The 25851-nt window shown below is 41.5% G+C and overlaps 1 protein-coding gene across 1 annotated transcript in view; it reads left to right on the forward strand.

The window, feature by feature from the left end:
• The window catches only part of smad4b (SMAD family member 4b), a 104787-nt gene extending 89576 nt beyond the window's left edge, over positions 1-15211 (forward strand). Inside the window, exons 10-12 of the mRNA XM_080208208.1 lie at positions 587-755; positions 4140-4278; positions 11771-15211. Coding sequence (XP_080064334.1) covers positions 587-755; positions 4140-4278; positions 11771-11982 — 520 coding nt within the window. The 3' untranslated portion in view covers positions 11983-15211. The remainder of the gene's footprint in view (positions 1-586; positions 756-4139; positions 4279-11770) is intronic.
• Positions 15212-25851: the final 10640 nt, after the last annotated feature.

Genomic DNA, 25851 nt, shown 5'->3' on the forward strand with positions numbered 1-25851 from the left:
GAATTCCCTCTGTGTACCTGACAGGTACTGAAGTGTGGCGACTAGGGGATTTTCACAGTAACTTCATTGCAGTGTTAATGTAAGCCTACTTGTGACACTAATAGATAAACTTTAAACTGAGTTTTTTTAAATCATAACCAGAGTCTTGATTTCAGATTCCTCACTGTTTGACTTTGCTGAAAGTTTGTGCTACCATTTTAGTTCATGAGTATAGAAAATCTGAAGAGGAAAATTTTGATTAAATTTACAACTGAAACATATGGCAGAATGACATGTAGCAGAATGTGTTTGTTAAGACAACTATTTTGTATCGAAAAGCTGCTCTTGGAGCTCACCAGTGTCCGTAAGACCTGTTTATTTTAGGCTTGCGTGGCTAAATTGGAACAATTTGTAATGAGCCGAAGGTTGTATAGTTGCCTGTCCTTTTTTTAAAAACAATGTCTAAAATCTCTCAGACTTAGATTATTGCCACAAATAGTTGCATAATATTTCTGACTCTTAACTTGAGTTTTTAATACTGGTTATATTTCTTTTGACTTGAGCTTGCATTAAAGCCTCTTTATTGCTTGATTGCTTTTGTTATCAGATTGCATATTGGAAAAGGCGTGCAGCTGGAATGCAAAGGGGAAGGAGATGTCTGGGTGCGATGTTTGAGCGATCATGCAGTCTTTGTGCAGAGCTACTATTTGGATCGAGAAGCTGGGCGTGCTCCTGGTGATGCAGTTCACAAGATTTATCCAAGTGCATATATTAAGGTTGGTTGAATTGGATTAAATGTTCTCTTGCTCTTGTCTGCTTTTTAACTTTGTCTCCATTTTCACTTTGTCTCCATTTTCACCCTTCCCACCTGCTATTCTTGAATAAATCATTTCTATCATCCTGGCCGCAATGTTCCACTGAAACACGACTCAGACTGAAGGAACTGTACCCCATCTTTTGATTAGGAGCTTCACAGCTTTTGGGACCTTGCATTGAGTTCAGCAATTTCAGACCATAATTTCTGCTCTTGTTTTGGTTTTAGTCACATTTTTCCTTTGTTTTTATTTCTTAGTGGTAGCTTTTCATTATACTGCCAATGACACCTCCTCTAGACATATCTTTTGTTTCTTTATTTGTCTGTTTGGTACTTCACCAATCCAGTCTTCTGTCTTCCATCCCAGCACAGATCTTCCCTTTTCACGCTACCCAATTTCACTTACTTAAATTTACTTGCTTGATTTTAATTTTCCAAAATTCTCTAGGTTTGGAAAAGTTGCCATTAGATTGGAAATTAGCAAGTGGAACTCCTTTATTCAAAAATATAGAAAATAGAGTAGGAGTAGTCCATTTGTGCTCTTTATCAGTGTTTCATTCCAAATAAGCCACATTCCTTTTAGAGAGTTAAATGCCACTTTAAATACAGTTAGCAGCCATAAATATGCCTGCTATAATGAGTGTATACAGTCTTGAAGCTTTCAGGGAAACATAGAGTTTTAGAAACATGCAATATCCTTCTAACTTTGACCAGGCTTCAGCGGCAAACTAAACTGCATTCTGTGAAAGCCTTTCTCTTTGCTCCAGACCCAGGACTGCACATTAACTACATTGTCACATGACCCTGTCAATCACTCCAGTCAGAAATCCCAAGGGAACTTAAGTAAACAAACATCCATTAACTCCACTTAACATAACCCCTTGCATTGCTAAAATGAATAATTAATGTGCTTTACCAGCATCTGAGTTGCATTCCATCCATACGTACCAACTGCCTGTACCATAAAGCTGAATTTTTAAACATCCCCTATAAACATTAAAAATTTGTGTATATCTTTTTTTATTCTTTTGTGGAACATTGGTGATGCTGTCTGGCCAGCATTTATTGCTCATCCCCTGTTGTCCTTGAACTGAACGGCTTGCTCAGCCATTTCAGAGGGCAGACAAGGGTCAACCACATTGCTGTGGCTCTGGAGTCGCATGTAGGCCAGACGAGGTAAGGATGACAGATTTCCTTCCCTAAGGACGTTAGTGAACCAGAGATGGGTTTTCCAACAATCGACGGTGGCATCATGGTCATCAGGAGATTCTTAATTCCAGATTTTTTCTCATTGAAATCAAATTCCACCATCTGTCATGGCGCGATTTAAGCCTTCGTCCCCAGAACATTAGCTGAGTTTCCGGATTAATAGCCTAGCGGTAATACCACTAGGCCATTGTCTCCCTGGAGGTTAAATGCACTGCTATCATCACAGTTCATGAATCTATACAGATACAGCAAATAATTTGGGAAGCTAATAGAATGTTAACGAGTGAAATCGAACACAGAAATAGGGAGGTTATGCCTCAGTTGTACAGGACACTAGTACGACCACACTTGGAGTTCTGTGTATAGTATTAGTCTCCTCATTTAAGGAAGGATGTAAAATGCATTAGAAGCAGTTCAGAGAAGGCTTACCAAACTAAGCCAGGAATGAGTGGGTTGTCTGAGGAAAAATTTGACAGGCTAGTGTTATGTTCACTGGAGATTAGTAGATCAAGAAGCACTTGATTGAAACATAATAGATTCTGCGGGTCTTGAGAAGGTGGATGTGAAGAGGATGTTTCCTCTTGTGGGAGAATCTAGAATTTGAGGTTACTGTTTAAAAATAAGGGGTTGCTAGTTTAAGAAAGATGAGTAGAATTTTTTTTTGCTGGGGGTAGTGAGTCATTGGAACTTGCTTCCTCAAGAGACAGTAGAAGCAGAGTCTTTGGTTTTAGGGCAGAGATAGATAGATTTTGATAAACAAGGGGGTGAAATGTTGTTAGCAGGAGGTTACAATCAGTTCAGCCATGATCTTATTGAATGGTAGAGAAGGGCCACATGGCCTATTCCTGCACCTTGTTCATATGAATGGCCTCTTTCAGTGTTGAATCAGTCTGAGGAGAGACTAGAGAAAAAGACGGCAAATGGCGATAAATGCCCCAGAAAAGAATTACAAAGAAAAGGAACCCATTAATTAGCTGCCAGCCTGGGATTTGTCATGCAGCTAGTCTTGAGACAAAAGCAGTACTTTTCCACTGATGGTCTTAGCTGCTCGACTAAGTCGGAGAAATTTTCTATCGTGGTAGCAACAACTTAACTGTAGAAGTGAGCCAAAGAATCAATATTGTTGTCGTATCTGTCACTTCCAACTTTTAGCTCCTGTAATGGATCAGTTAGTTTTTAGACGCATGTTTAAAATTTTTGTACAGCAAGTGTTGTAGTTTTCTGCTAAAATTTAATTGTGATCCACCTACAGTGAATATTCACCTCCACTGTGTAATGTCAGTGTCTGCTACTTTGCATCAATTGGCAACCAACAGTAAATCACAGGATGTCGTCATCGGTCAATGGCTGTGCCAGTGCCTTAGCAAAAGCATTGACCAGTTGATCGTTGAGTGTTGTGCTGCTTTGCATGTTTTGCATGCAAAACTCCAGAGCACAGATTAAGCACCAGAACAGAATTGTCTACAAACATGTACAGCTTTGCTGAGCTGATGAGTGACAAAAATGATCGTAGACACCAGATTGTTTTTGTTAGCCATGGTTAACATAAGTGCATAATGTTCTCTCGTAAGACTGTTGGTTGTGCAAAGTGATAGATTAATAGAAAATTCTTTGAAAATGTTCTTCATTATTCTGCTCTGAGGTAAAAGGATTTCCCATATACATTTTATAAAAATGCAAGATTTTTGCCCCTCATCTGGGGCCAATATCATCAGGCACTTGACATCCAAACATGACACTTCATAGCTAATTTCCAAACCACTCACTCCTGGTATTCTACAGTGAAAGAAGTTTGTCCGAAGTCTTGGAATTGAATTTAAAACAGCAGCTGTGATCACGTCATGCTTTAAATAAAAAGCTTAAGTTACACAGCGTGGCTCTGAGCTCTGGACTTGGCTCATTTAGTTCCCAGTTTGGTGAATTCTGAAGAATCCCTGAGCTATTGTGAGCCAAGAGTTTCCCCACGGGGGGGAGAAGTTGAATGTTTGTTATTCTGAGACAGGGCTAGGAAGAAGTTTAACTGCTGGTATTGATCATTTGGGTGGATGAGCTCACTCAAGCAAGACTGGAGTTTTAAATTAATAATTCAGCGTTTTCAATTGAAGCCATTTTAAAATCCATTTTGTTTGTGTTCCAGGTGTTTGATTTGCGTCAGTGTCACCGTCAGATGCAACAACAGGCTGCTACTGCTCAGGCTGCCGCCGCTGCCCAAGCAGCAGCTGTTGCTGGAAACATCCCTGGACCCGGTTCAGTGGGAGGCATTGCCCCGGCTATCAGTAAGTTACCATGCCCATTGACATTCAGTATATTGCACAAAACATAAAGTTGAGAAAATAGACACTTTGCCTATTAATGACCTAACTTACTCGTTCTTCGTTCAGTATTTTCGCAAACCACCAGTGTTCAACTGGCTTGTGGTATGCATATAATATGTAATTATAATATTGCTCATAGCAAGTGCTTGGGAGAGGGGCAGTAGCAGGAAGCAGCAAGAGTTTGGGAGAGAGGGGGTGGGGAAAGAGAAGCAGTTAGTGGGAGAGAGCAGATGAAGGAAGCAGTGATTGGGAGGAAGGGAGCAGACATGGGAAGCTGCAAGCCAGAGGAATAGTGTACAGTATTGGTCACCCTACTTAAGGAAGGATGTTAATGCATTTGAAGCAGTTCAGAGAAAATTTACCAGACTTGGGTTGTCTTATGAGGAAAAGTTGGACAGGCTAGGCTTGTAGCCACTGGAGGTGACTAATTGAAATATGTAAGATTCTCAGGAGTCTTTATGTTCCCTTTTGTGGGAGAATCTAGAACGAATAGTCACTGTTTAAAAATAAGGGGTCGCCAACATTTCGAATCTGAGTGAAGAGCAAAGAAAATCAGACGAGATTTATGCTCTGTATGTAGAGGGGGGAAGCTGTAATTGGGCTCTATTCTCTCTCCACAAATGTTGTCAAACTTGCTGGTTTTGTTTCAGATTCCAGTATTTGCATTATTTTGCTTTTATCTTTTTGTTACAAGCAAATTGTGTGTAACAAACTTACTTGAGTTTTTGATGAGGTAACACATACTTGCTACATTGCTTGCTTGCTACAATGCAATTGATTCTCTTTGCAAAGACAGATGACATATGTTATGTAATAGACTTGTCAGTAAGTTGAGGCCCATGAAAAAAAGAACAGTTGCAACAAGGATGCAAAGTTGACAGAACAACAGGGAATAGATTAGTGGTGAGTTGTTGTTTTTCGAAATGGGCAAGATGTATAATGGCATTCTCCAGAGGTTTGTATTAGGAGCATATCTTCTCTTGAACAATATTTATGAGCTAGAGTTTTGGCATGAAGGCAACAATTTCAAAATTTTTGGATGACAGAAAACTGAAGTGTTGCAAGCAATGAGGAGAATAGTGATAAGGACAGAGATGGACTTGTGGAATGGATGGAGAAATGGCAGAAGAAATTTAATGCAGAGGTGTGACATAATACATTTTGGCAGGAATAAGGAGAGGCAATATAAAATAAAGGGTATATTTTAAAAGATGGGGTACAGGAGCGAAGTGACCTGGTGTATGTGCGCTAAATTCATTGACCACAAGCAGGGAAGGTTGAGAAAGCAGTTAATAAAGCAATCCAGAATGCTGGGTTTTATAAATGGAGGCAAGAGTACAGAAGCAAGGAAGTTATGATGAACCTGTATAGAATCCTTATTCAGCTTCTACTGGAATAGTGTATCCATTTCTGGACACCACACTTTAGGAAGGAATTGAAAGCATAAGATTCAAAAGAACAGCACAGGAACTCACCCTTCAGCCCTCCAGGCCTGTGCCAATCATGATGTTCTAACTAAACTTAAAAAAAACCTTCTGTCCTTAACTTGGTCCATATCCCTCTATTCTCTTCCTATTCATGTATCCATCCAGATGCCTCTTAAATGCTGCTAATGTTCCTGACTCTACCACTTCTTCTGACAGCAATTTCCAGGCGCCCACCATTCTGTGTGTAAGAAACTTCCCCTGCACATTTCCCTTAAAATTTCCCCCTCTCACCTTGAACCTGTGCACCTTGTAATTGACATTTCCACCCTGGGAAAAAGCCTCTGACTATCCACCCTGCATATGCCTCTTATAATTTTGTAAACCTCTATCAGGTCTCTGCTCACAAAGAAAACAATCCTAGTTTATTCAGGTGTTCCTCATTGCCAACACCCTCAAGACTAGGCAACGTTCTGATGAACTTGCTTTGCAATCTCTCCAAAGCTTCTGGTAGTATAGTGACCAGAACTGCACGCACTACTCCAAATGCGGCTTAACTAAGATTTTGTATAGCTGCAACATGCTTTCCCAACTCTTGTACTCAGTGCCCAAGCATGCCATATACTTCCTTAAATAAGAACATAAGAAATAGGAGCAGGAGTAGGCCATCTAGCCCTTCGAGCCTGCCCTGCCATTCAATAAGATCATGGCTGATCTGTCGCTGCTCAGTTCCACTTTCCCGCTTTCTCCCCATAACCCTTAATCCCCTCTCATCAAAAACCCATCAACCCGCGTCTTAAAAATATTTAGCGAGGCAGCCTCCACCACTTCAACGGGCAGAGAATTCCAGAGATTCACCACCCTTTGAGTGAAGAAGTTCCTCCTCAACTCCGTTCTAAACGGCCCCCCTTTTATCTTGAGGCTGTGTCCCCTAGTCCTACTGTCTTTTTTGAGCGGGGAGAGTCTCTCCACCTCTATCCTATCCATCCCATTCATCATCTTATACATCTCAATGAGATCTCCCCTCATTCTTCTAAACTCTAACGAGTACAAGCCCAGTTTATTCAGCCTCTCCTCATAGCTCAACCCCCTCAGCTCCGGTATCAGCCTAGTAAACCTCCTCTGCACTCCCTCCAAGGCCAAAATATCTTTGCGCAGGTGCGGCGCCCAAAACTGCACACAGTACTCCAGCTGCGGCCTCACCAATGCTCTATACAGCTGCAGCAAGACCTCCCTACTTTTATATTCAATCCCCCTCGCTATGAAGACCAGCATCCCATTCGCCTTCCTGACCACCTGCTGCACCTGCAAGCTGGGTTTTTGCGACTCATGCACAAGGACCCCGAGGTCCCTCTGCACCATCGCCTGCTGCAGTTTTTCGCCCCGTAAGTAATAGTTCTTCCTACCAAAGTGGACCACCTCACACTTGCCAACATTAAATTCCATTTGCCATTTCCTGGCCCGTTCGCCCAGCCTATCTAGATCCTTCTGCAGACTCTCCACACCCTCCGCACAATTTGCCGTTCCCCCAATCTTGGTGTCATCAGCAAATTTCGACACCCTACACTCAGTTCCCTCCTCCAGATCATTTATATAAATGGTAAAAAGCCATCTGTATTGCCGCTTTTAGGGAACTGTAGACCTGCACGCCCAGATCCCTCTGTGTTAATGTTCCTAAGGGTTCTGACATTTACAGTATAATTCATGTCTAAACTTGATTCTCCAAAATGTATCACCTCACATTTGTTTGGATCAAACTCCATCTGCCATTCCTGTGCCCAAGTTTTCAATCTATCTATATCCTGTTGTATCCTCTGACAATTCCTGGCATCATCAGCAACTCCACTAATCTTCATGTTATCCACAAATTTACAAATCGGTTCCCCACATTTTTCTCCAGATCATTTATATATGCTACAAACAACAGAGGTCCCAGCACTGATTCCTGCAGAACACCATTATGTTTTCTCCATTGTGGAAAAACAACCTTCCACCACTACTCTGTCTTCTATAACAAATCTGTATCCATTTAGTCGGCCCACCCCAAATCCCATGTGATTTTCGTTCTTGTACCAGTCTGCCATGTGGGACCTTGTCTAATGCATTATTAAAGTCTATATAAACTACATCCACAGTCCTTCCCTTATCAGTCATCTTTGTCACCTCTTCAAAAAAACTCAAATCAATTTGATGAGACATGCCCTTCCTTGTACAAAACCATGCTGCCTGTCACTAACTAATCCACTTTCTTCCAAATATGCATATATCCTGTCCTTCAGTATCTTCTCCAAAAGCTTCCCCACCACTGACATCAGACTCACTGGCCTGTAATTTTGTGGATTATTCCTGCTTCCTTTCTTAAACAAGGGAACAACATTGGCCATTTTGCAGTTCTCTGGAACCTTGCTTGTGGTCAAACAGGATGTGAAGATATCTGTTAAGACCCCAGCTAAACTGCCAATCCTGTGCCTCCTTTAACCATGCCTCTGTAATTGCAATAACATCATAATTTCTTCCCTTGCCTCCTGCAGTGAACTGAGATAGATCTTATGCAGCTCCAGGCACAGCTCCAGTCTACTTTAATGCAATTTAGGATACCCAACACTTCCTCCTTTGATATATTGACATTCTCTAGAGCATTCACACACCTATCCTTGACCTCAACATCCATCATGTCCTTCTTGGTGAATACCAATGCAAAGTACTTATTAAGGATCCCATCCACTTCCTGTGGCTCCACACATAACTTAACTCCATTGTCCTTGAGGGGGCCTACTCTTTCTCTTGTTATCCTCTTGCTCGTAAAATATGCATAAAAACTTTTGGGATTCTTCTTGACTCTGTTTGCTAAAGACAGTTCATGGTCTCTTTTAGCCCTCCTGATTCCACGTTTAAATTCCTTCCTACTTAGTTTTAGTTCAGACAGTCAGTATGGTCGGTGCAGGCTTGGAGGGCCGAAAGGCCTATGCCTGTGCTGTAATTTTCTTTGTTCTTTATTCTTTGTACTTTCACAATATCACTCAAGGGCTTCATCAGTTTTTAATGCCTAGACCTATTGTATGCTTCCTTTTCCCTTTTGACTAAGCTTACAATTCCTCTTGTCATCCATGGTTCCCGAATCCTTCCGTTTTTTTCAGGGACATGCCGGTCCTGCACTTCAACAGTTGGCCTTTAAAAACTTCCCACATTCCAGACATGAATTTGCCCTCAAATAGCTACTCCCAATCCACATTCCCAAGTTCCTGTCTAATTTGGATGTAATTGGCCCTCGCCCAATTAAGCAGCCTCATCCGAGGACTTTTGACCTTATCCACGACTAACTGAAACCTTATGGAATTATGGTCACTAAGCCCAAAATGCTCCCGCAGTGAAACATTGATCACCTGGCCTGGCTCAATCTCCTGTACCAAGTCTAATATGGCTCCCTCCATGGTTGGACAATCAACATACTATAGCAAAAAGCCCTCCTGAACACATCTAACAAATTGCTCTCCATCCAAGCCCCTGACTATAAGGGATTCCCAGTCAATATGGAGGAAGTTAAAGTCACCCACCTCAGCCACCTTGTTTTTTTCAGACCTTTTCAGTATCAGACTACACAGCTGCTCCTCTCTCTCCTGCAGGCTGTTGGGAAGTCTGTAATACACTTCCAACATTGTGATACCCTTCTTATTCCTGAGCTCCACCCATAATGTCTCAATACAAGATCCCTCTGATTGGTCCTCCCTCAACACAGCTGTGATGTGCTTCCTAATCAACAACGCAGCTCCTCCATCGCTTGTGTTTCCCCTTTTGTCCAGTCTAAAACAACAATATCCCAGAATGTAAAGCTGCCAGTCCTGTCCCTCCTTTAACCATGTCTCTATACTTGAAATAACATCATAATTCCATGCATTAATCCAGGCTCTCAGTTCATCCGTTTTTACCTTATAATTGCATTAAAGCAAACACATTCCAGACTTCCAGACCCGCTGAGCCCTGAGGCCTCCTTCTGCCTGCACTAGTCTCACTTTTTTCCCCACTCCTTACACATACTGGCCTGTTGTTCTGGTTCCCACCCCCTGCCATACTAGTTTAAACCCTCCTGATTAGCACTAGTAAACCTCCCACCCAGGATATTGGTGTCTCTCCCAGTTTAGGTGCAACCTATCCTTCCTTGTACAAATCTCATCTTCCCCAGAAGACATCCCAGTGATCCATATATCTAAAACCTTCAACCCTCAATCTCCAATGAAAACAGCCCCAGCCTATCCGGTCTTTCCTCATAGCTCAGACCCTCCAGCCCAGGCAACATCCTGATAAATCTCCTCTGCACCCTTCTCCTCTGCAATCGCATCCTTCCTCCAGTGTGGTGACTAGATCGGTACACAGCTTAACCAATAGAGTTCAATTATTGACCTTCCTGCTCTTGTATTCCATGCCTCGGTTAATAAAGGCAAGTATCACATATGCCGCATTTAACCACCATGTGTACCTGCTCTGCCACCTTCAAGGATCTGTGGATATGAACTCCAAGGTCCTTTTGATCTTCAGCACTTTCCAAGGTCACACAATACATCGTGTAATCCTTTGCCTTGTTAGTCTTCCCCAAGTCTGTTATCTCCATTTGCTATGCCTCTGCCCACCTGACCGGTCCATTGATATCCTCTGCAGTCTATGGCTATCCTCCTCACTATTTACCACCCTACCAATTTTCATGTCATCCACATACTTCTTGATTATACCCCCATGTTTAAGTTCAAATCATTAATGTATACCACAAATAGAAAGGATCCCTGCACCGAGTGCCAGTGGGATCAGACTTTCAGTCACAAAAACATCTCTCTCCATCGCTTTCTGCTTCCTGCCTCTCAGCTAGTTTTGGATTCAATGTGCCACGTTGCCTTGAATCCCATGGGACCTTATTTTCTTGACCAGTTTCTCGACCTTACTAAAAGCCTTGCTAAAAAGTCTATAGCCCACATTAAACATGTTGATCTCATCAACACTTTGGTTACCTCCTCAAAAAATTTGATTAGTTTTGTCAAGTGTGACTGTGCCTTGACAAATCCATGCTGGTTATCCTTGATTAATCCATGTCTACCCAAGTTCAGTTATATTCTGCCCCTCAGAACTATTTCTAGTAACTTCCCCATCACCAAAGTTAAGCTGACTGGCCTTTAGTTTCCAGGACAATTCCTACCTCTTTTTTTAAACAATGGCATAATGTTAGCAGTCTTCCAGTCATTGGACAGCTCACTTCTGGCCGAAAAGGGTTTGAAAATTACTGCCAGTGCTCCTGGTATCTCCTCCCTCAAGGGCCAGTAATACATCTCATCTGGGCCTGTGGATTTATCCAGTTAAGGCTGCTAAATTTGTGATTACCTCCTCTCTCAATCACTTTCCTCTAATATTTCACAGCCCTCCATCCTGTCTACATCTGATGCAAAGTATTCATCAAAGACTGTACCCACATCTTCCAGGTCCGCACAAATATTGATTATAATCAATATCAATCTGATCTTTGTCTTATGATACCCAGGGTTCTCTGGTCTTTGTTGTTATGGTTTTAGGGAAACATATTTACCCTGTACTCTCACTATATCCTCCTTGAAGGCTTCCTACTGCTCTGACCCAGTTTTATCTGCAAATTATTGCTCCCAGTCTATTTGGGCCAAATCATATCTTAGTAAAATTAGTCAAAATACTTACCTACTGATATGCCTTCCACCTGCCCAGGCTCATTTCCGAACATTAGGTCCAGAATTGCCCCTCCTTTGTGGAGTTTTCTACATACTGGCTAAAAATATTCTCCTGAGTGCAATTTAAAAATTTTGCTTCCTCTCTATCGTAAAACTATCCCGGTTAATATTTGGCCTCTTGGTGTGCTATAACCATTGGATGATTCTAAACAAAACATCCTCTTTTCATGTGTTGAACAACCTAATGTGCATTACCAGTTCTTTGTTTTTATTCTGAAGAATAGTCCCAATGTATTAACTATTCTGATGCTTTTTAACCGAAGCCCCTAATCTATGTTGTATTTTCAGGCTTATCTGCTGCAGCTGGAATAGGAGTGGATGACTTGCGCCGTCTCTGTATTCTCAGGATGAGTTTTGTTAAAGGCTGGGGACCTGACTATCCAAGGCAGAGCATCAAAGAGACTCCTTGCTGGATTGAAATTCACCTACATCGTGCCCTTCAGCTGCTGGATGAAGTACTTCACACCATGCCAATTGCAGAACCACAGCCCCTGGACTAAGTCGTTCTGCAACAGTAATTGTCTTGCTTGGGTGGGGTGGGAAGAAGACTAGAGTTCAACCTTGATAATAAACTGATATATTTTACCTTTGTTCAGCATATTCTTTCAGAACAACTTTTTTGGTAGGTATGCAAAAAAAAATTCAAACAGCAAAACTACTGTTTATTTTCTCTTGACAGAAACCTCAGTATTCGAGCTTGTGTCTTTGTTTCCTACTTTGAAACTCCACCAGTATGATTCACAGCCTGTATTAATTATTACAGACTGCATTAGTTACCAATAATGGTTATCATACAATCAAATGCTGTGAAAAATGCTTGATTTGGTGCTGCAAAAGGCTATTCAGATCATTCAGCTAGCCACTTTTCTCCAAGCCCAAAGCTGAACTGGGAGGATGGGGCAAAATGTGGGAACAATGAGGGTATCATTGTTTGAGTTCTGATAGTTTTGCTGATAGTACATTGAAAACCTTAATAACTAATACCTCCATGTCAGAACAGGCAGTACTAAGTGGGGGAGGGTAAAAATTGATTTCTGGTTCACAATTTAGAAATTTCCAGAACAGTCAAAAACTGGTTGAAAGAACAGGTGGATGCCAACCTGATTTTGAAAAAAGAATACATGCATTACAGCAAAGTGGTCTCTTCAGCCACATTTACAGATCCAGGCTTTCTTTATTTGAAAGAACACCTGATTTGCACTTTATTCAAACAAAAAATTTCTTTTTTATACTGCACCCTTGAGAGAATTCCTCTATAGAGGGATGTTTGTATTGTACAGTTTGTTCATCACCTTTAATACTGTAGCTTGCTTCTATATTTTTTCTTTAATTTTTTTTGCATGTGGGTCTGGCCATTGTTTAACATTGGCTGCTTTGGCCAAAGTTTTCAAATTACGCACAGCTTATGACCAGAGACAGGAGGTTTAAGAAATGCTTGTTTCTGATCTGGGAGAAAAAAATTAAAAACCTTATATTTTTTTACAGAAATCCAGATCTTGTTAGTAACACTAAAAAAGGTGGAACATTTTTTTCTCTGCTATCTGGCGCATCTGATGCTAAAACATTTGTGTTTATTCTTTGTGTCAACATCCCTTCACCACACACACAGACCCCCTCCCACCACCACCACCCAAATCTGTGTATAGCAAGTTAGGGGTGACAAGGAAAAGGTGTTCTTTAAGTATGTTCCCTATAAGGAATACATTTTTCGGCATTAGATGATGGCGAATTTTGTTAAGATCAATATCAAGGACATTTGTGTTTTGTAGCCAGATCAAATTTTATTTGACCCTGTCTGTTTTTAACACATTCTTATACTGTAGAAATGGAAGCTTGAACTTTCTTTTTAACAAGATGTTCTGCAGTGTCTTCCTTGGCTTATTTAATAATATTGGTACCAAAATGCATCTTATTTGACATTGTCTGAAATTAATTCCGCCATTATTACCAGCAGTGTTATAGAGTGCAAATGCTCTCACCAGATGGAATCTAAATTTGGACAGTCACAATCTATAATTGTATTGTTTAATATTTTCACAGTGCAGATGGACATTGTACAAAAGTTTCATATGCTTTGCATTATTTACTGAAATCCAGGTTGGAAGAGAGTGAGGATGCACCCAAAACAAGTGTGCCTGTGAACATTTCACATTATTGAAATGTTAGTGACAACATTTTTAATATTAATTTAAGAGCTTTATTGTTTTTACTGCTCTTCACTGCATCTGCTGATTGATTGGTTTTTGTGAAATGCATTGATGTTACAATTCCAGTTGAAACCAAATGTAAATTGAAGTGTATCTTTTATGAAACAAATGTAATTTTTACAGGAGTTAAAACTGAACATGGGAAGCTACTAATTTAGATTGTTTTTTAATTATTTGAACAACAAAACCAATTACTATGCCTTTGAAATGCTTGTCAGCCAAATGGAAGGTCTGTATTGGAAATGTGACCACCTAGGAATGTAATGAATCATAACACCAGTACAGATGTTTCTTTTCACACTCTAAATATTTTGAATCTGGATTGACTTCTGTTTTCTGGTTACTAGCTGTTAAGTTGCAAGTGATATGCTGTTGTAAAGTTTTTAAGACAGTTTGCTAAAAGAGTGGGGAAATTGCCGATATAAGCTTTTTAGTTCTTCCTTTTGCCGTGTGTATGTGTGTACATTTTGCAAATCTTTATACTATGCTTCGGCACCATTTGTAGAGACTACTAGGAACCAAGTATTATTAGGGTAGTTAAGAACAGAAAAAGTATATGATTAAAGATCTGAAATGCCTATCTAGGAATAGTTAAGATGGCCTTTTTTTCTTACATTAAAGTTGCATTGGGTTATGATATTTATTAAAACTAATGTGTAAGAGATCATTCATTGACATTGCAGGAGTTGGATGAAATAATAGTTATCAGCTCAAAGTAACCGAGTGCCTGTCTCATGCAATTAAGAGATATTTTAATTATTTGAATGGGGGGGGCGGTGGGGGGAGAACATTTTTGAATAAATCCTGCATTTTACATTGTGGATATTTTGAAAATTATAATTTTCTTCCTCGGTCTACGATTAAATTTAGGGATACTTTTCATTCGAGCTGTAGAAGCATTCAACTTTAAAAACTGATTTAAAAATTAAACTTTCAATTCCCCTTTCATGGTCCAAGTCAGTTTTTACTTGAATCCTTTCAGATTTTTACATCTTTATTTAGTTCTCTGACTAAGAGAACTGAAAGAAAATGGAAATCATAGATCTTTTGAATCATTATATAAAACAAGCTAACAAAGGACTACTGATCTTCTAAGTCTAAAAAAGGGGAAAATATAAGATCTGCAATGTTATTCCTTTGTAACGAAAGATTGAGCAGAAGGATTCTGAGCTGACTGAGCATTTTGTTTAGGATCAAAGGGGAAATTATTCATCGCTATAGGTATGTGAAAAATCCTGCCTGTTTATATTGATCAATTAAATGTTACCCAAACTTAAGACCAAACGAATTGTTTAAAGTTACGGTATTGAAATAGCAAGACGTTAACATTGAAACACATAGTGAATCAGGCATTCTGATGTCTGTTGTTCTGATGATTGGAATGGCATTGACTGCACATGATAGCAATGGAAATCTGGAATAGAACAACTTTGGCAAATGTCACCAGATGTTCTGAATGGAACAAGCAATGTATGCATTTTATCTTTTAAGCAACTAGTATAAATAAAATGTTCGCAAAGTATACTATTTCCTCCTTTTCTTTTACCAGCCTACCTTGTTTATCTAAAAGAAGCTAAAGTCAATAATTCTGTTCAGTCTGAAACATTGTAAATCTTTCTCCAAATGATGTAGCCTGATTCTATTACATTCTGTGGGTGTAGACTGTAAGAATGCTTTCCAGATGCATCATGTCTCTTGATGTATTTGATTTGCATTGGCTAAGTTAACAGATCCAAGTCATGTGTCTCTGAACGCTGATTTTTTTTTTGCATAAACAGTCGATTAATTTCAAAAACCAGAACTAATTGTGTATATTGAACTGAGATATAATGCAGGTACTTACCATCTTTCTCAGGTAGGCTGTCTTTTTACGCTGCTTCTAGTGGTGTTTTGAATATGTAACAAGTACAAAGGAATTCAGCGATAGACTTTTATAGGAAAGTACTAAACATTATCAATAATTGAAGTTTTATCCTTAATGGAGTTTAGAGCAACATTCAGCTGTGGGAGGATTTGAACGTTTCACCACTTTTTTCTGAAAAACTCAACTATGTTCAGTGCTTCAGAGTGATGTGACATGAGTTTGCACTAGCATGAGTTATGAGTTATTTATCTCCACTTAGGATGGGGATTGAGCAGAAGCAAGATGCATCTTTCAGGTTGTGCTTACACATTCACTAATCAATTACAGATTATAATTGGAGGAGGCTTGTCAATGGGATGCCTATACTCAAATGGTGGAGGAATGGCATATGATACCTTTTTTATTCTTTCAAAGGATATGGGTATCATTGGCACGACCAGCATTTGTTGCCCATCCGTAATTACCCTTGAACTGAATGGCTTGTAAGGCAATTTCAGAGGATAGTTGAGTCAACCACATTGCTGTGGGTCTAAAGTCCAGTGTGGACCAGTCCAGGTATGGAGGGCAGATTTCCTTCCCTAAAGGATATTAGTGAACCACATGGGTTTTACAACAATTGACAGTAGTTTCATGCTCAGCATTTCAGAAATTAGTTTTATATTCCAGATTTTATCCCCTGAATTTAAATTCCACTGGCTATGGTGGTGTAATTTGAACCTATGCCCCCAGAACATTAACTTGCACCTAGGGATTTCTAGTTCAGTGACATTACCACGACACAGCCATCTCCCCCTAAAGAGAGAAGGTTCACCATTCTTGTAATAATACTTCATGTTTTAATGATTTTTTTTCTCTACGGAGACCACGCTGCATGCTAAAATTTTTATGGGTACAAGTCTAGATAACTTATAAAAGTCTCTGGAGACTAGTTTACACCGTCATTTCCTAGTCTATCTCTTCATTGGTCCTCATTTTGAGGATTGGCTATAATATGAATGATCTTTCTTCATTGATTTCTATTCTCTGCTGCCTGTCCCACAGGTGATGCTGGTTAACATTCTTATATCATCCATCCATGCCACCTTGGGTCGTCTTTGTGCATGTTTTCCAGATGCTTTGCTTTGCATTACCTCTTTCCAAACACTCCTGCCGTTCACCTTGTATGTTCAAAGTATGCAAACTTCCTTGATGTCAGTGCCTTACACGTTGTAAGCAACCACGGCTTGGCATTCATTGACGCACACAGTATCTGAGTCATTTCAAATGCTCTTATTTAAGCCTCATCATTTTTCTTATGTGCCAACTTCGTATTGCCACATATTGTCACTGGCCTCACAAGGGCTTTCCGAAGACAAATTTTCATTGTATAATAAAGATGCTGTGGTTTCATACTACTTTAAATGAGTTCACAAAGCCATGACTCCTGTTAATTCTAGCTCAAAAGATTCTGCATCTTATGTGATGTTAAAGGTATCTTGGGGAGAGTGATCATTGTATGGTGGAGTTTCTGGTGCAGATGGAGGAGGAGAAAGTGGGTTCCCGGACACGCGTCCTTTGTTTGAATAGAGGGAAATGCGGTAGGATGAGAGAAGAATTGGCGAATGTGGACTGGGAGAGCGCATTGGAGGGAGGGTCTGTTAAGGAGCAGTGGAGGATCTTTAAGGAGATCTTTCTTGGTGCTCAACGGAAATTTATTCCGATGGTCAAAAAGGATAGTAGGAGGAGAGGTAATAAGCCGTGGATAACAAAGGAGGTGAAGGAAAGTGTTAAACTAAAAGCGGAGGAATTTAGAGTAGCTAAGAGTAGTGGGCGAGAAGAGGATTGGGAGAGGTTTAAATGTCAACAAAGATTGACAAGTTGATAAGGAAGGGTAGGAGAAACTATGAAGCTGGGCTAGCGCTTAATATAAAAAAGGATAGCAAGAGTTTTTATAAATATATAAAAAGGAAGAGGCTGGCTAGGGTGAATGTTGGTCCTTTAGAGGATGAGAAAGGGGACCTAGTGGTAGGGGATGGGGATATGGCTAAGGTATTGAATAACTTTTTTGTTTCTGTCTTCACGGAGGAGGACGTGAATAATTTGCCGGGTGTTAGCGATAGAAAGGTGGTAGGACTGGAGGGTCTTAATGACATTACTGTTACTAGAAAGGCGGTGCTCGACAGACTGGAGGGGCTGATTGTGGACAAGTCCCCAGGACCGGATGGAATGCATCCGAGGGTTCTGAAAGAAATGGCGGAGGTGATAGTGGATGCCTTGGTGGTTATTTTCCAAACGTCACTGGATTCCGGGGAAGTGCCGGATGATTGGAAAACGGCTAATGTTACGCCGTTGTTTAAGAAGGGTGCCAGGCAAAAGGCGGGGAATTATAGGCCGGTTAGTTTAACATCTGTGGTAGGTAAAATGTTAGAATCTGTCATTAAGGAGGAAATTGCGAGGCATCTTGAAGGGAATTGCTTGATAGAGCAGACGCAGCACGGTTTCATTAAAGGGAAGTCGTGTCTGACAAATTTACTGGAGTTCTATGAGGATGTGTCTAGGGCGGTGGATAGAGGAGAGCCAGTGGATGTGGTCTTTCTAGATTTTCAGAAAGCGTTTGACAAAGTGCCTCACAAGAGGTTATTGCAGAAGGTCGAGGGACATGGAGTTGGGGGTAGGGTGTTAGCGTGGATAGAGGATTGGTTGTCAAATAGGAGACAGAGAGTGGGGGTCAACGGGTGCTATTCGGATTGGCGGATGGTGACTAGTGGAGTGCCCCAGGGGTCGGTGCTGGGGCCTCAGCTTTTTACCATTTATATAGATGATCTGGAGGAGGGAACCGAGTGTAGAGTGTCGAAATTTGCTGATGACACCAAGATTGGGGGAACGGCAAATTGTGCGGAGGGTGTGGAGAGTCTGCAGAAGGATCTAGATAGGCTGGGCGAATGGGCCAGGAAATGGCAAATGGAATTTAATGTTGGCAAGTGTGAGGTGGTCCACTTTGGTAGGAAAAATGGTAGGAAGGACTATTACTTACGAGGCGAAAAACTGCAGCAGGCGACGGTGCAGAGGGACCTCGGGGTCCTTGTGCATGAGTCGCAAAAACCCAGCTTGCAGGTGCAGCAGGTGGTCAGGAAGGCGAATGGGATGCTGGCCTTCATAGCGAAGGGGATTGAATATAAAAGTAGGGAGGTCTTGCTGCAGCTGTATAGGGCGTTGGTGAGGCCGCAACTGGAGTACTGTGTGCATTTTTGGGCGCCGCACCTGCGCAAAGATATTTTGGCCTTGGAGGGAGTGCAGAGGAGGTTTACTAGGCTGATACCGGAGTTGAGGGGGTTGAGCTATGAGGAGAGGCTGAATAAACTGGGCTTGTACTCGTTAGAGTTTAGAAGAATGAGAGGAGATCTCATTGAGACGTATAAGATGATGAATGGGATGGATAGGATAGAGGTGGAAAGACTCTTCCCGCTCAAAAAAGACAGTAGGACTAGGGGGCACAGCCTCAAGATAAAAGGGGGGCGGTTTAGAACGGAGTTGAGGAGGAACTTCTTCACTCAAAGGGTGGTGAATCTCTGGAATTCTCTGCCCGTTGAAGTGGTGGAGGCTGCCTCGCTAAGTATTTTTAAGACGCGGGTTGATGGGTTTTTGATAGGAGAGGGGATTAAGGGTTATGGGGAGAGGGCGGGAAAGTGGAACTGAGCAGCGACAGATCAGCCATGATCTTATTGAATGGCGGGGCAGGCTCGAAGGGCTGGATGGCCTACTCCTGCTCCTATTTCTTATGTTCTTATGTATCAGCCTGTTCAAGCTGATCTCCTTTAATTGGAATCTTGCAGGTCTTTCATCACTTTTGTCTTGTTAGCATTGATAAAAGTCATAAAAGTAAGTGTGAGAGACCAGACAATTGAGGGCACTGGGGTTGAAAATAAATCATGGAATAAAGACAGACTTGTATAGAACCTTTCAAGACCACAGGATGTTCTAGGGTACGTTGACATATTAAGTAGGAGCAGAAGTAGGTCTTCAAGCCCCATGAGCATATGCTGCCATTCAATTCAGATGCAAGTTAATTAAGGAGTTAAGGGTTATGGTGAATGGGCGGGTAAATGGAGCTGAGTCCACGAAGAGATCCGCCATGACCTTATTGAATGGCGGAGCAGGCTCAAGGGGCCAGAGGACCTACTCCTGCTGCTAGTTCTTATGTTCTTACTAGTTAATAAAAGTCCTACTGGCAGCATGCACTTATCCTTTCTGCTGCAACACTGGTCCCACTGTGGTTCAGGTGCAGCTTGTTTCAGCAGTACAGGGGCTTGGTGAAGTCACATCTGAAGTATCATGTACAGTTTAGGTATCCTTATCTGAGGAAGGATGCCCTTGCTATAGAGGAAATGCAGTGAAGCTTTGCCTGGCTGATTCCTGGGATGGCAGGTCTGTCATGAGGAGAGACTAAATTGGTTGGGATTAGATTCATTGGAGTTTAGAAGAGTGAGAGGGGATCTTAAACTCAAAATTCTAACAGGATTAGAGTAGATACAGAAAGAATGTTCCCAGTGGTGGGGGAGTTCAGATCTAGGGGTCATAGCCCTGAAAGGTTTACCCGTTATCCTCAAACTGAGTTCAGGAAAACTTTCTTCACCTAGAGAATGGTGAATCTGTGGAATTCATAGAATTCCTACAGTGCAGAAGGAGGCCATTCAGCCTATCAAACCTGCACCGAAAACAATCCAACTCAGGCCCTATTCCCGTAACCCCACATATTTACTCTGCTACTTCCCCAGGGCAACTTAGCATGGCCAATCCACCTAACTTGCACATCTTTGGACTGTGAGGAAACTGGAGCACTTGGAAGAAACCATGCCAATATGGGAAGATCATGCGCAGGGCACACAGATAGTGACTCGATGCTGGAATTGATCCCTGGCGCTGAGAGGCAGCAGTGCTAATCACTATGCTGTCCCACAGAAAGTACTTGAGGCCTGAACATTGGGGTGGGGGAAGTGGGATCAGCATAATGAATTTCATGATCAAAATGAATGGCGGAGCAGGCTGGAAGGGCCTATTTTTTTCTATGTAGCACATTTACTTCCTGTCCCATCACTAGTACTGGTGCCAGTGCCCCAGGAAGTGGAACTCCACCTTTTCATACCAGTTCATCAGCCATATGTTCACCTTCCTAATCTGCTTTTCCCATCACCAATTAGAGCAGGACGTGGTCATTAATCCCAAGATTACCACTTGAGTTCCTATTTTTAAATATAATGCCTGACTTCTGATTGTCCCTATTAGGACTTCCTCCCCTTCCTTCCATATGACTTTGGACACAGATACCCAGTCACGGCAACAGATTCACTTCAGGTCAATTTTCACCTGAATATGCCAATTGAGAATTTAACTCTGCTTTTACTAAGGATAAGTATGAAAAGATTGTTCTGATAAATAAATATAAGTTAATTTAAATAAGCATTTATTGATGTTCCTGTACAATGAGTAAGGCATTGTGGTATTATAGCTAGACTATTAATCAAGAAGTTCTGCTAATGGTCTGGGGAGCCAGGTTCGAAATTGCGCCAGAACAGATGGTGGAATTTGAATTCTATAAAAGAAATTTGGAATTAATCTACTGATCACCATGAAACCATTGTTGATTTTTGGAAAAACCCATCTTTAGGGAAGGAAATCTGCCATCCTTACCTGCTTTGGCCTACATGTGATTCTAGACCACAGGAATGTGGTTTTTGATTATATACAAACATTGTGACAATAATAAATTCAGTGAGAAGTATGGTTTCTTGTGCACTATATAGACAAAGCATACCATTCATAGAGAAGTGCTAAAACGAGAGGGTGCTAAATGTAGTGTTACAGTCATAGGTGTAGAGAAAGATCAACTTGATATCAAGTAGGTCCATTCAAAAGTCTGATGGCAGCAGGGAAGACGTTGTTCTTGAATCTGTTGGTACATGACCTTAGACTATTTTTTATAATTTTTTGAAAGGAAGAAGGTGGAAGAGAGTGTGTCTGGACTGCATGGGGTCCTTGATATGCTGGCTGCTTTTCTGAGGCAGCAGGAAGTGTAGACAGAGACAATGGGTAGGAGGCTAGTTTGCATGCTGAATTGGCCTTTGTAGTTTCTTGTGGTCTTGGACAGAGCAGGAGCCATACCAAGCTATCATACAGCAGAAAGAATGCTTGCTATGGTGCACCTGTAAAAGTTGGTGAGAGTCATAGTGAACATGCCAAATTTCCTTAGTCGCCTCAGAAAGTAGAGGTGTTAGTGGGCTTTCTTAAATATAGCATTGGCATGGAAGGTCCAGGGCAGGTTGTTGGTGAGCTGGACTCCTAAAAACTTGAAGTTCTCAATTAGGGCAGTTGACTCAACTGCCCTTTGAATAAAGGCAACTAGAGATGGGCAATAAATACTGGCTAGCCAGTGATGCTCATGTCCCACGAATTAATGAAAAAAAAAGTGCTGGCATAATGCACAATGAATACATGCAGCAAACCTTAGATGGTAGTAGTTTTGCTGCAGTGTTGTGTAAATTAATCCTATATATTCATCCATCATTCTGTTTAATTATACATACTAAGAGGGATTCTGTATCTGGAACACTGACAATTGAATCTTGGACTCCTGAGACACCTGAAGGATTCATAACTTATTTAAAGTATACTGTACTAAATTACATTTATAATTAAGATTTCACCTTTGCAGTACAGTAATATGATGTTTGACCATTATTAAAGTATCACGATAGATACTGTAAACTGTTGAATTTTATGTTAGATTGGACCCAGGGGAATATGAAGCATGTTGGTGTCACTATAATGGGTCCAGGAGGAGCATGGAGCGGATCATTTTCACTGAAGAGACCAGGAGGTGTCTGAAGCAGACCAGGAGGAATGTGAAGCAGGTCAGTATCATTGTGAAGCAGACCAGGAGGAGTGTGAAACAGGCCCGCATTTTTATTATCCAATTGTGAGACATGGGCTTTGCTGGCTGTCCAGCATTTATTGCTTATCCTTACTTGCCCTTGAGAAGGTGATGGTGAGCTGCCTTCTTGAAACATTGCTGTCCATGTGCTATGGGTTGACCCACAATACTGTTGGGGTGGGAATTCCAGAATTCTGACCCAGTGATCGTGAAGGAATGGTGATAAATTTCCAAGTCAGGATGGTGAGTAGTTGGAGGAAAACTTGCAGGTGGTGTTCTCATGCATCTGCTACCCTTGTTCTAGATGGAAGCGGTCATTGGTTTGGAAGCTGCTGTCTAAGGATCTTTGGTGAATTTCTGCAGTGCATCTTGTAGATAGTACACACTGCTACTATAAAGCTTCTGTGGTGGAGGGAGTGGATGTTCGTAGATGAACCCAATGAAGTGGACTGTTTTGTCCTGGATGAGCTTCTTGAGTGTTGTTGGAGCTGCACCCACCCAGGCAAGTGGGGAATATTCCATCATACTTCTGCCTTGTTCCTTGTAGATGGTGGACAGGGTTTTGGGAGTCAGGAGCTGAGTTATTCACCGCAGTATTCCTAGTCTTTGACCTGCTGTTGTAGCCACTGTGTTTATGTGACAAATCCTATTGAGTTTCTGATCATTAATAACCCCAAGGTTGTTGACAGCTGGGGATTTGGTGACATTAACACCATGGAATGTCGAGGGATGGTTTTCCATTGAATACCAATACATGTAACAAGTCAAACCAAATCAAGGAGTGTCTCTTATTGATGATGGTCATTGCCTGGCATTTGTGTGGCGTGAATGTTAGTTGCCACTTGTCAGCTTAAGCCTGGATATTGTCCAGGAGAAGTGTGAGGTAGGTCAGCATCACTGTGAAGCGGACTGGGAGCAGTGTGAAGCACTTGCCTTCATCAATCGAGGAATTGAGTTTAGGAGTTGGAAGATAATGCTGCAGCTGTATAAGACCCTGGTCAGACCCCACTTGGAGTACTGTGCTCAGTTCTGGTCACCTCATTATAGGAGGGATGTGGAAGCCATAGAAAGGGTGCAGAGGAGATTTACAAGGATGTTGCCTGGATTGGATGGCATGCCTCTTGAGGATAGGTTGAGAGAGCTCAGTCTTTTCTCCTTAGAGAGACAAAGGATGAGAGGTGACCTGATAAAGGTGTATAAGATGTTGAGAGGTATTGATCGGGTGAATTCTCAGAGGCTTTTTCCCAGGGCTGAAATGGCTGCCACAAGAGGACACAGGTTTGGGGTGCTGGGGAGTAGGTAAAGAGATGTTAGGAGTAAGTTTTTCACTGAGGGTGGTGGGTGCATGGAATCAGCTGCCGGCAGTGCTGGTGGAGGTGGATTCGATAGGATCTTTTAAGAGACTTTTGGATAAGTACATGGGACTTTAAAAAGATACAGGGTTATAGGTAAGCATAGTAGGTAGGGGCATGTTCGGCGCAGCATATGGACCGAAGGGCCTATTTGTCCTGTGATTTTTCTATGTTCTAGGTCAGGGTCACTGTGAAGGGACTGGGAGGAATGTAAAGTTGGCTGAGATAATTGCGAAGGGACTGGGAGAAATGTGAAGCAAGGTCAGCATCATTGCAAAGGGACTGGGAGGAGTGTGAAATACGTCAGGTGGAGTTTGTATGTTCTCCCTGTGTTTGTCTGGGTTTCCTCCAGATGCTGCGTTTTCCTCCCACAGTCCAAAAGTGTGAACAGTAGGTGGATTGGCCATGCTAAATTGCCCCTTAGTGTCCCAAGGTGTGTAGCTTAGATAGATCAGCTGCAAAAAATGTGCGGGAGAACATGCAAACTCAACACAGTCACCCAAGGCTGGAATTGAACCCGCATCCCTGGCACAGCAGTGCTAACTATTATTTATCATCCTAGTCTTTAGAACTCTTCAAGAGTCTGAATATTTTTATAGCAGAGGTGGATAGGTTGTCAATAAGTAAGGATGTGAAAGATTATTGAGGGAGGGGTGGGGGTGGGGTTGGTGGGATGCAGATTACCATTACAGGTTACCATCAGATCAGCCATGATTTTATTAAATGGCTGAGCAAACCCAAGAGACCAAATGGCCTAGTCTTGTTCCTTGTTCGTATTCAGCTTGGTAACAAATTCAAATCAATTACAGTAAATATATCCTGAAATATTGTTGCACCTTATTCCATCTGGGGGCGCTGATGAGTAACCTTGCAGCCCAGTCAGTTGGCATTGTTCAGCTAAGTCCTTGGGCATTGAATATATAATGTCAGAATGTTTGCTTAAAGGCTTTCAGAAACTGCAAAACACTTGGTTTTCCAGTGAAATGCAAATTTGCTAAAACATTACACTATTCTTTGTCACACTTAAAAATATTGTATCTTTCAAATAGAATAATGCCTGATCCTTCTGTAGAGCTAAGTACTCACCTGACGAAGGGTTAAACCCTGAAAGCTAGTGGTGTTTACTACCAAATAAACCTGTTGGACTTTAACCTGGTGTTGTGAGACTTCTTACTGAGCTAAGCACTGGCCAGGCAATATGAACTCCTCTGCAAACATGTTCCATGTTGCTCATGAAGCATTGAAGCTCCTTTAAATCTGACCGACACTTGTAGATACTAGACCCAAGGTAAAGTTAGGTTTGCACATCACAGAGGAAGACAGCTTAAACCAAAATCTATTGGGTAATTTCTAGGTAAGCCGATCTCCATATACCGGACAATGATTGTAGAAGAAACACAGAAAGGAGCAGGAGGAGGCAATTCAGCCCTTTGAGCCTGCTCCACCATTCATCATGATTATGCCTATTCCTGCTTTCTCTCTATCAGTTGTGATCCCATTCACCCCAAGTATTATATCTAGCCCCTCTTGAATATAATCAATGTTTTGGCATCAACTATCTCTTGTGGTAATGAATTTACAGGCTCACCACTCTTCGGGTGAAGAAGTGTCTTCTCATCTCCATCCTAAATGGTTTACCCTGCATCATCGGTCTGTGACTCCTGGTTCTGGACTCTCCTGCCATTGGGAACACCCTTCCTCAGTCTGCTCTATCTAGTCCTGTTAGAATTTTAAAGTCTCTATGAGATCCCCTCTCATTCATCTAAATTCTGGCAAAAACAATCCTTACCTTGTCAATCTCTCCTCATACATCAGTCCTGCCATCCCCGGAATCAGCCTGGAGAACCTTCACTGCATTCCGAAGAGAGCATAAACATCCTAGATGACTAACTCACCATTTACTAAGTCATGGTTCCCTTCTGCACTATTTTCTCTAGGAGTAGCGGTAACAAAATTGAACCATTTTTGTTCATGTTGGTCTGCTATTCCTATAGGACTTGGGATGTAGATACTATGATTTTACAAGCTGCATAGAATGC

This window comes from Carcharhinus amblyrhynchos, chromosome 1, assembly GCF_965287045.1.
Source record: "Carcharhinus amblyrhynchos chromosome 1, sCarAmb.v2.hapA, whole genome shotgun sequence".
Classification (NCBI taxonomy): domain Eukaryota; kingdom Metazoa; phylum Chordata; class Chondrichthyes; order Carcharhiniformes; family Carcharhinidae; genus Carcharhinus; species Carcharhinus amblyrhynchos.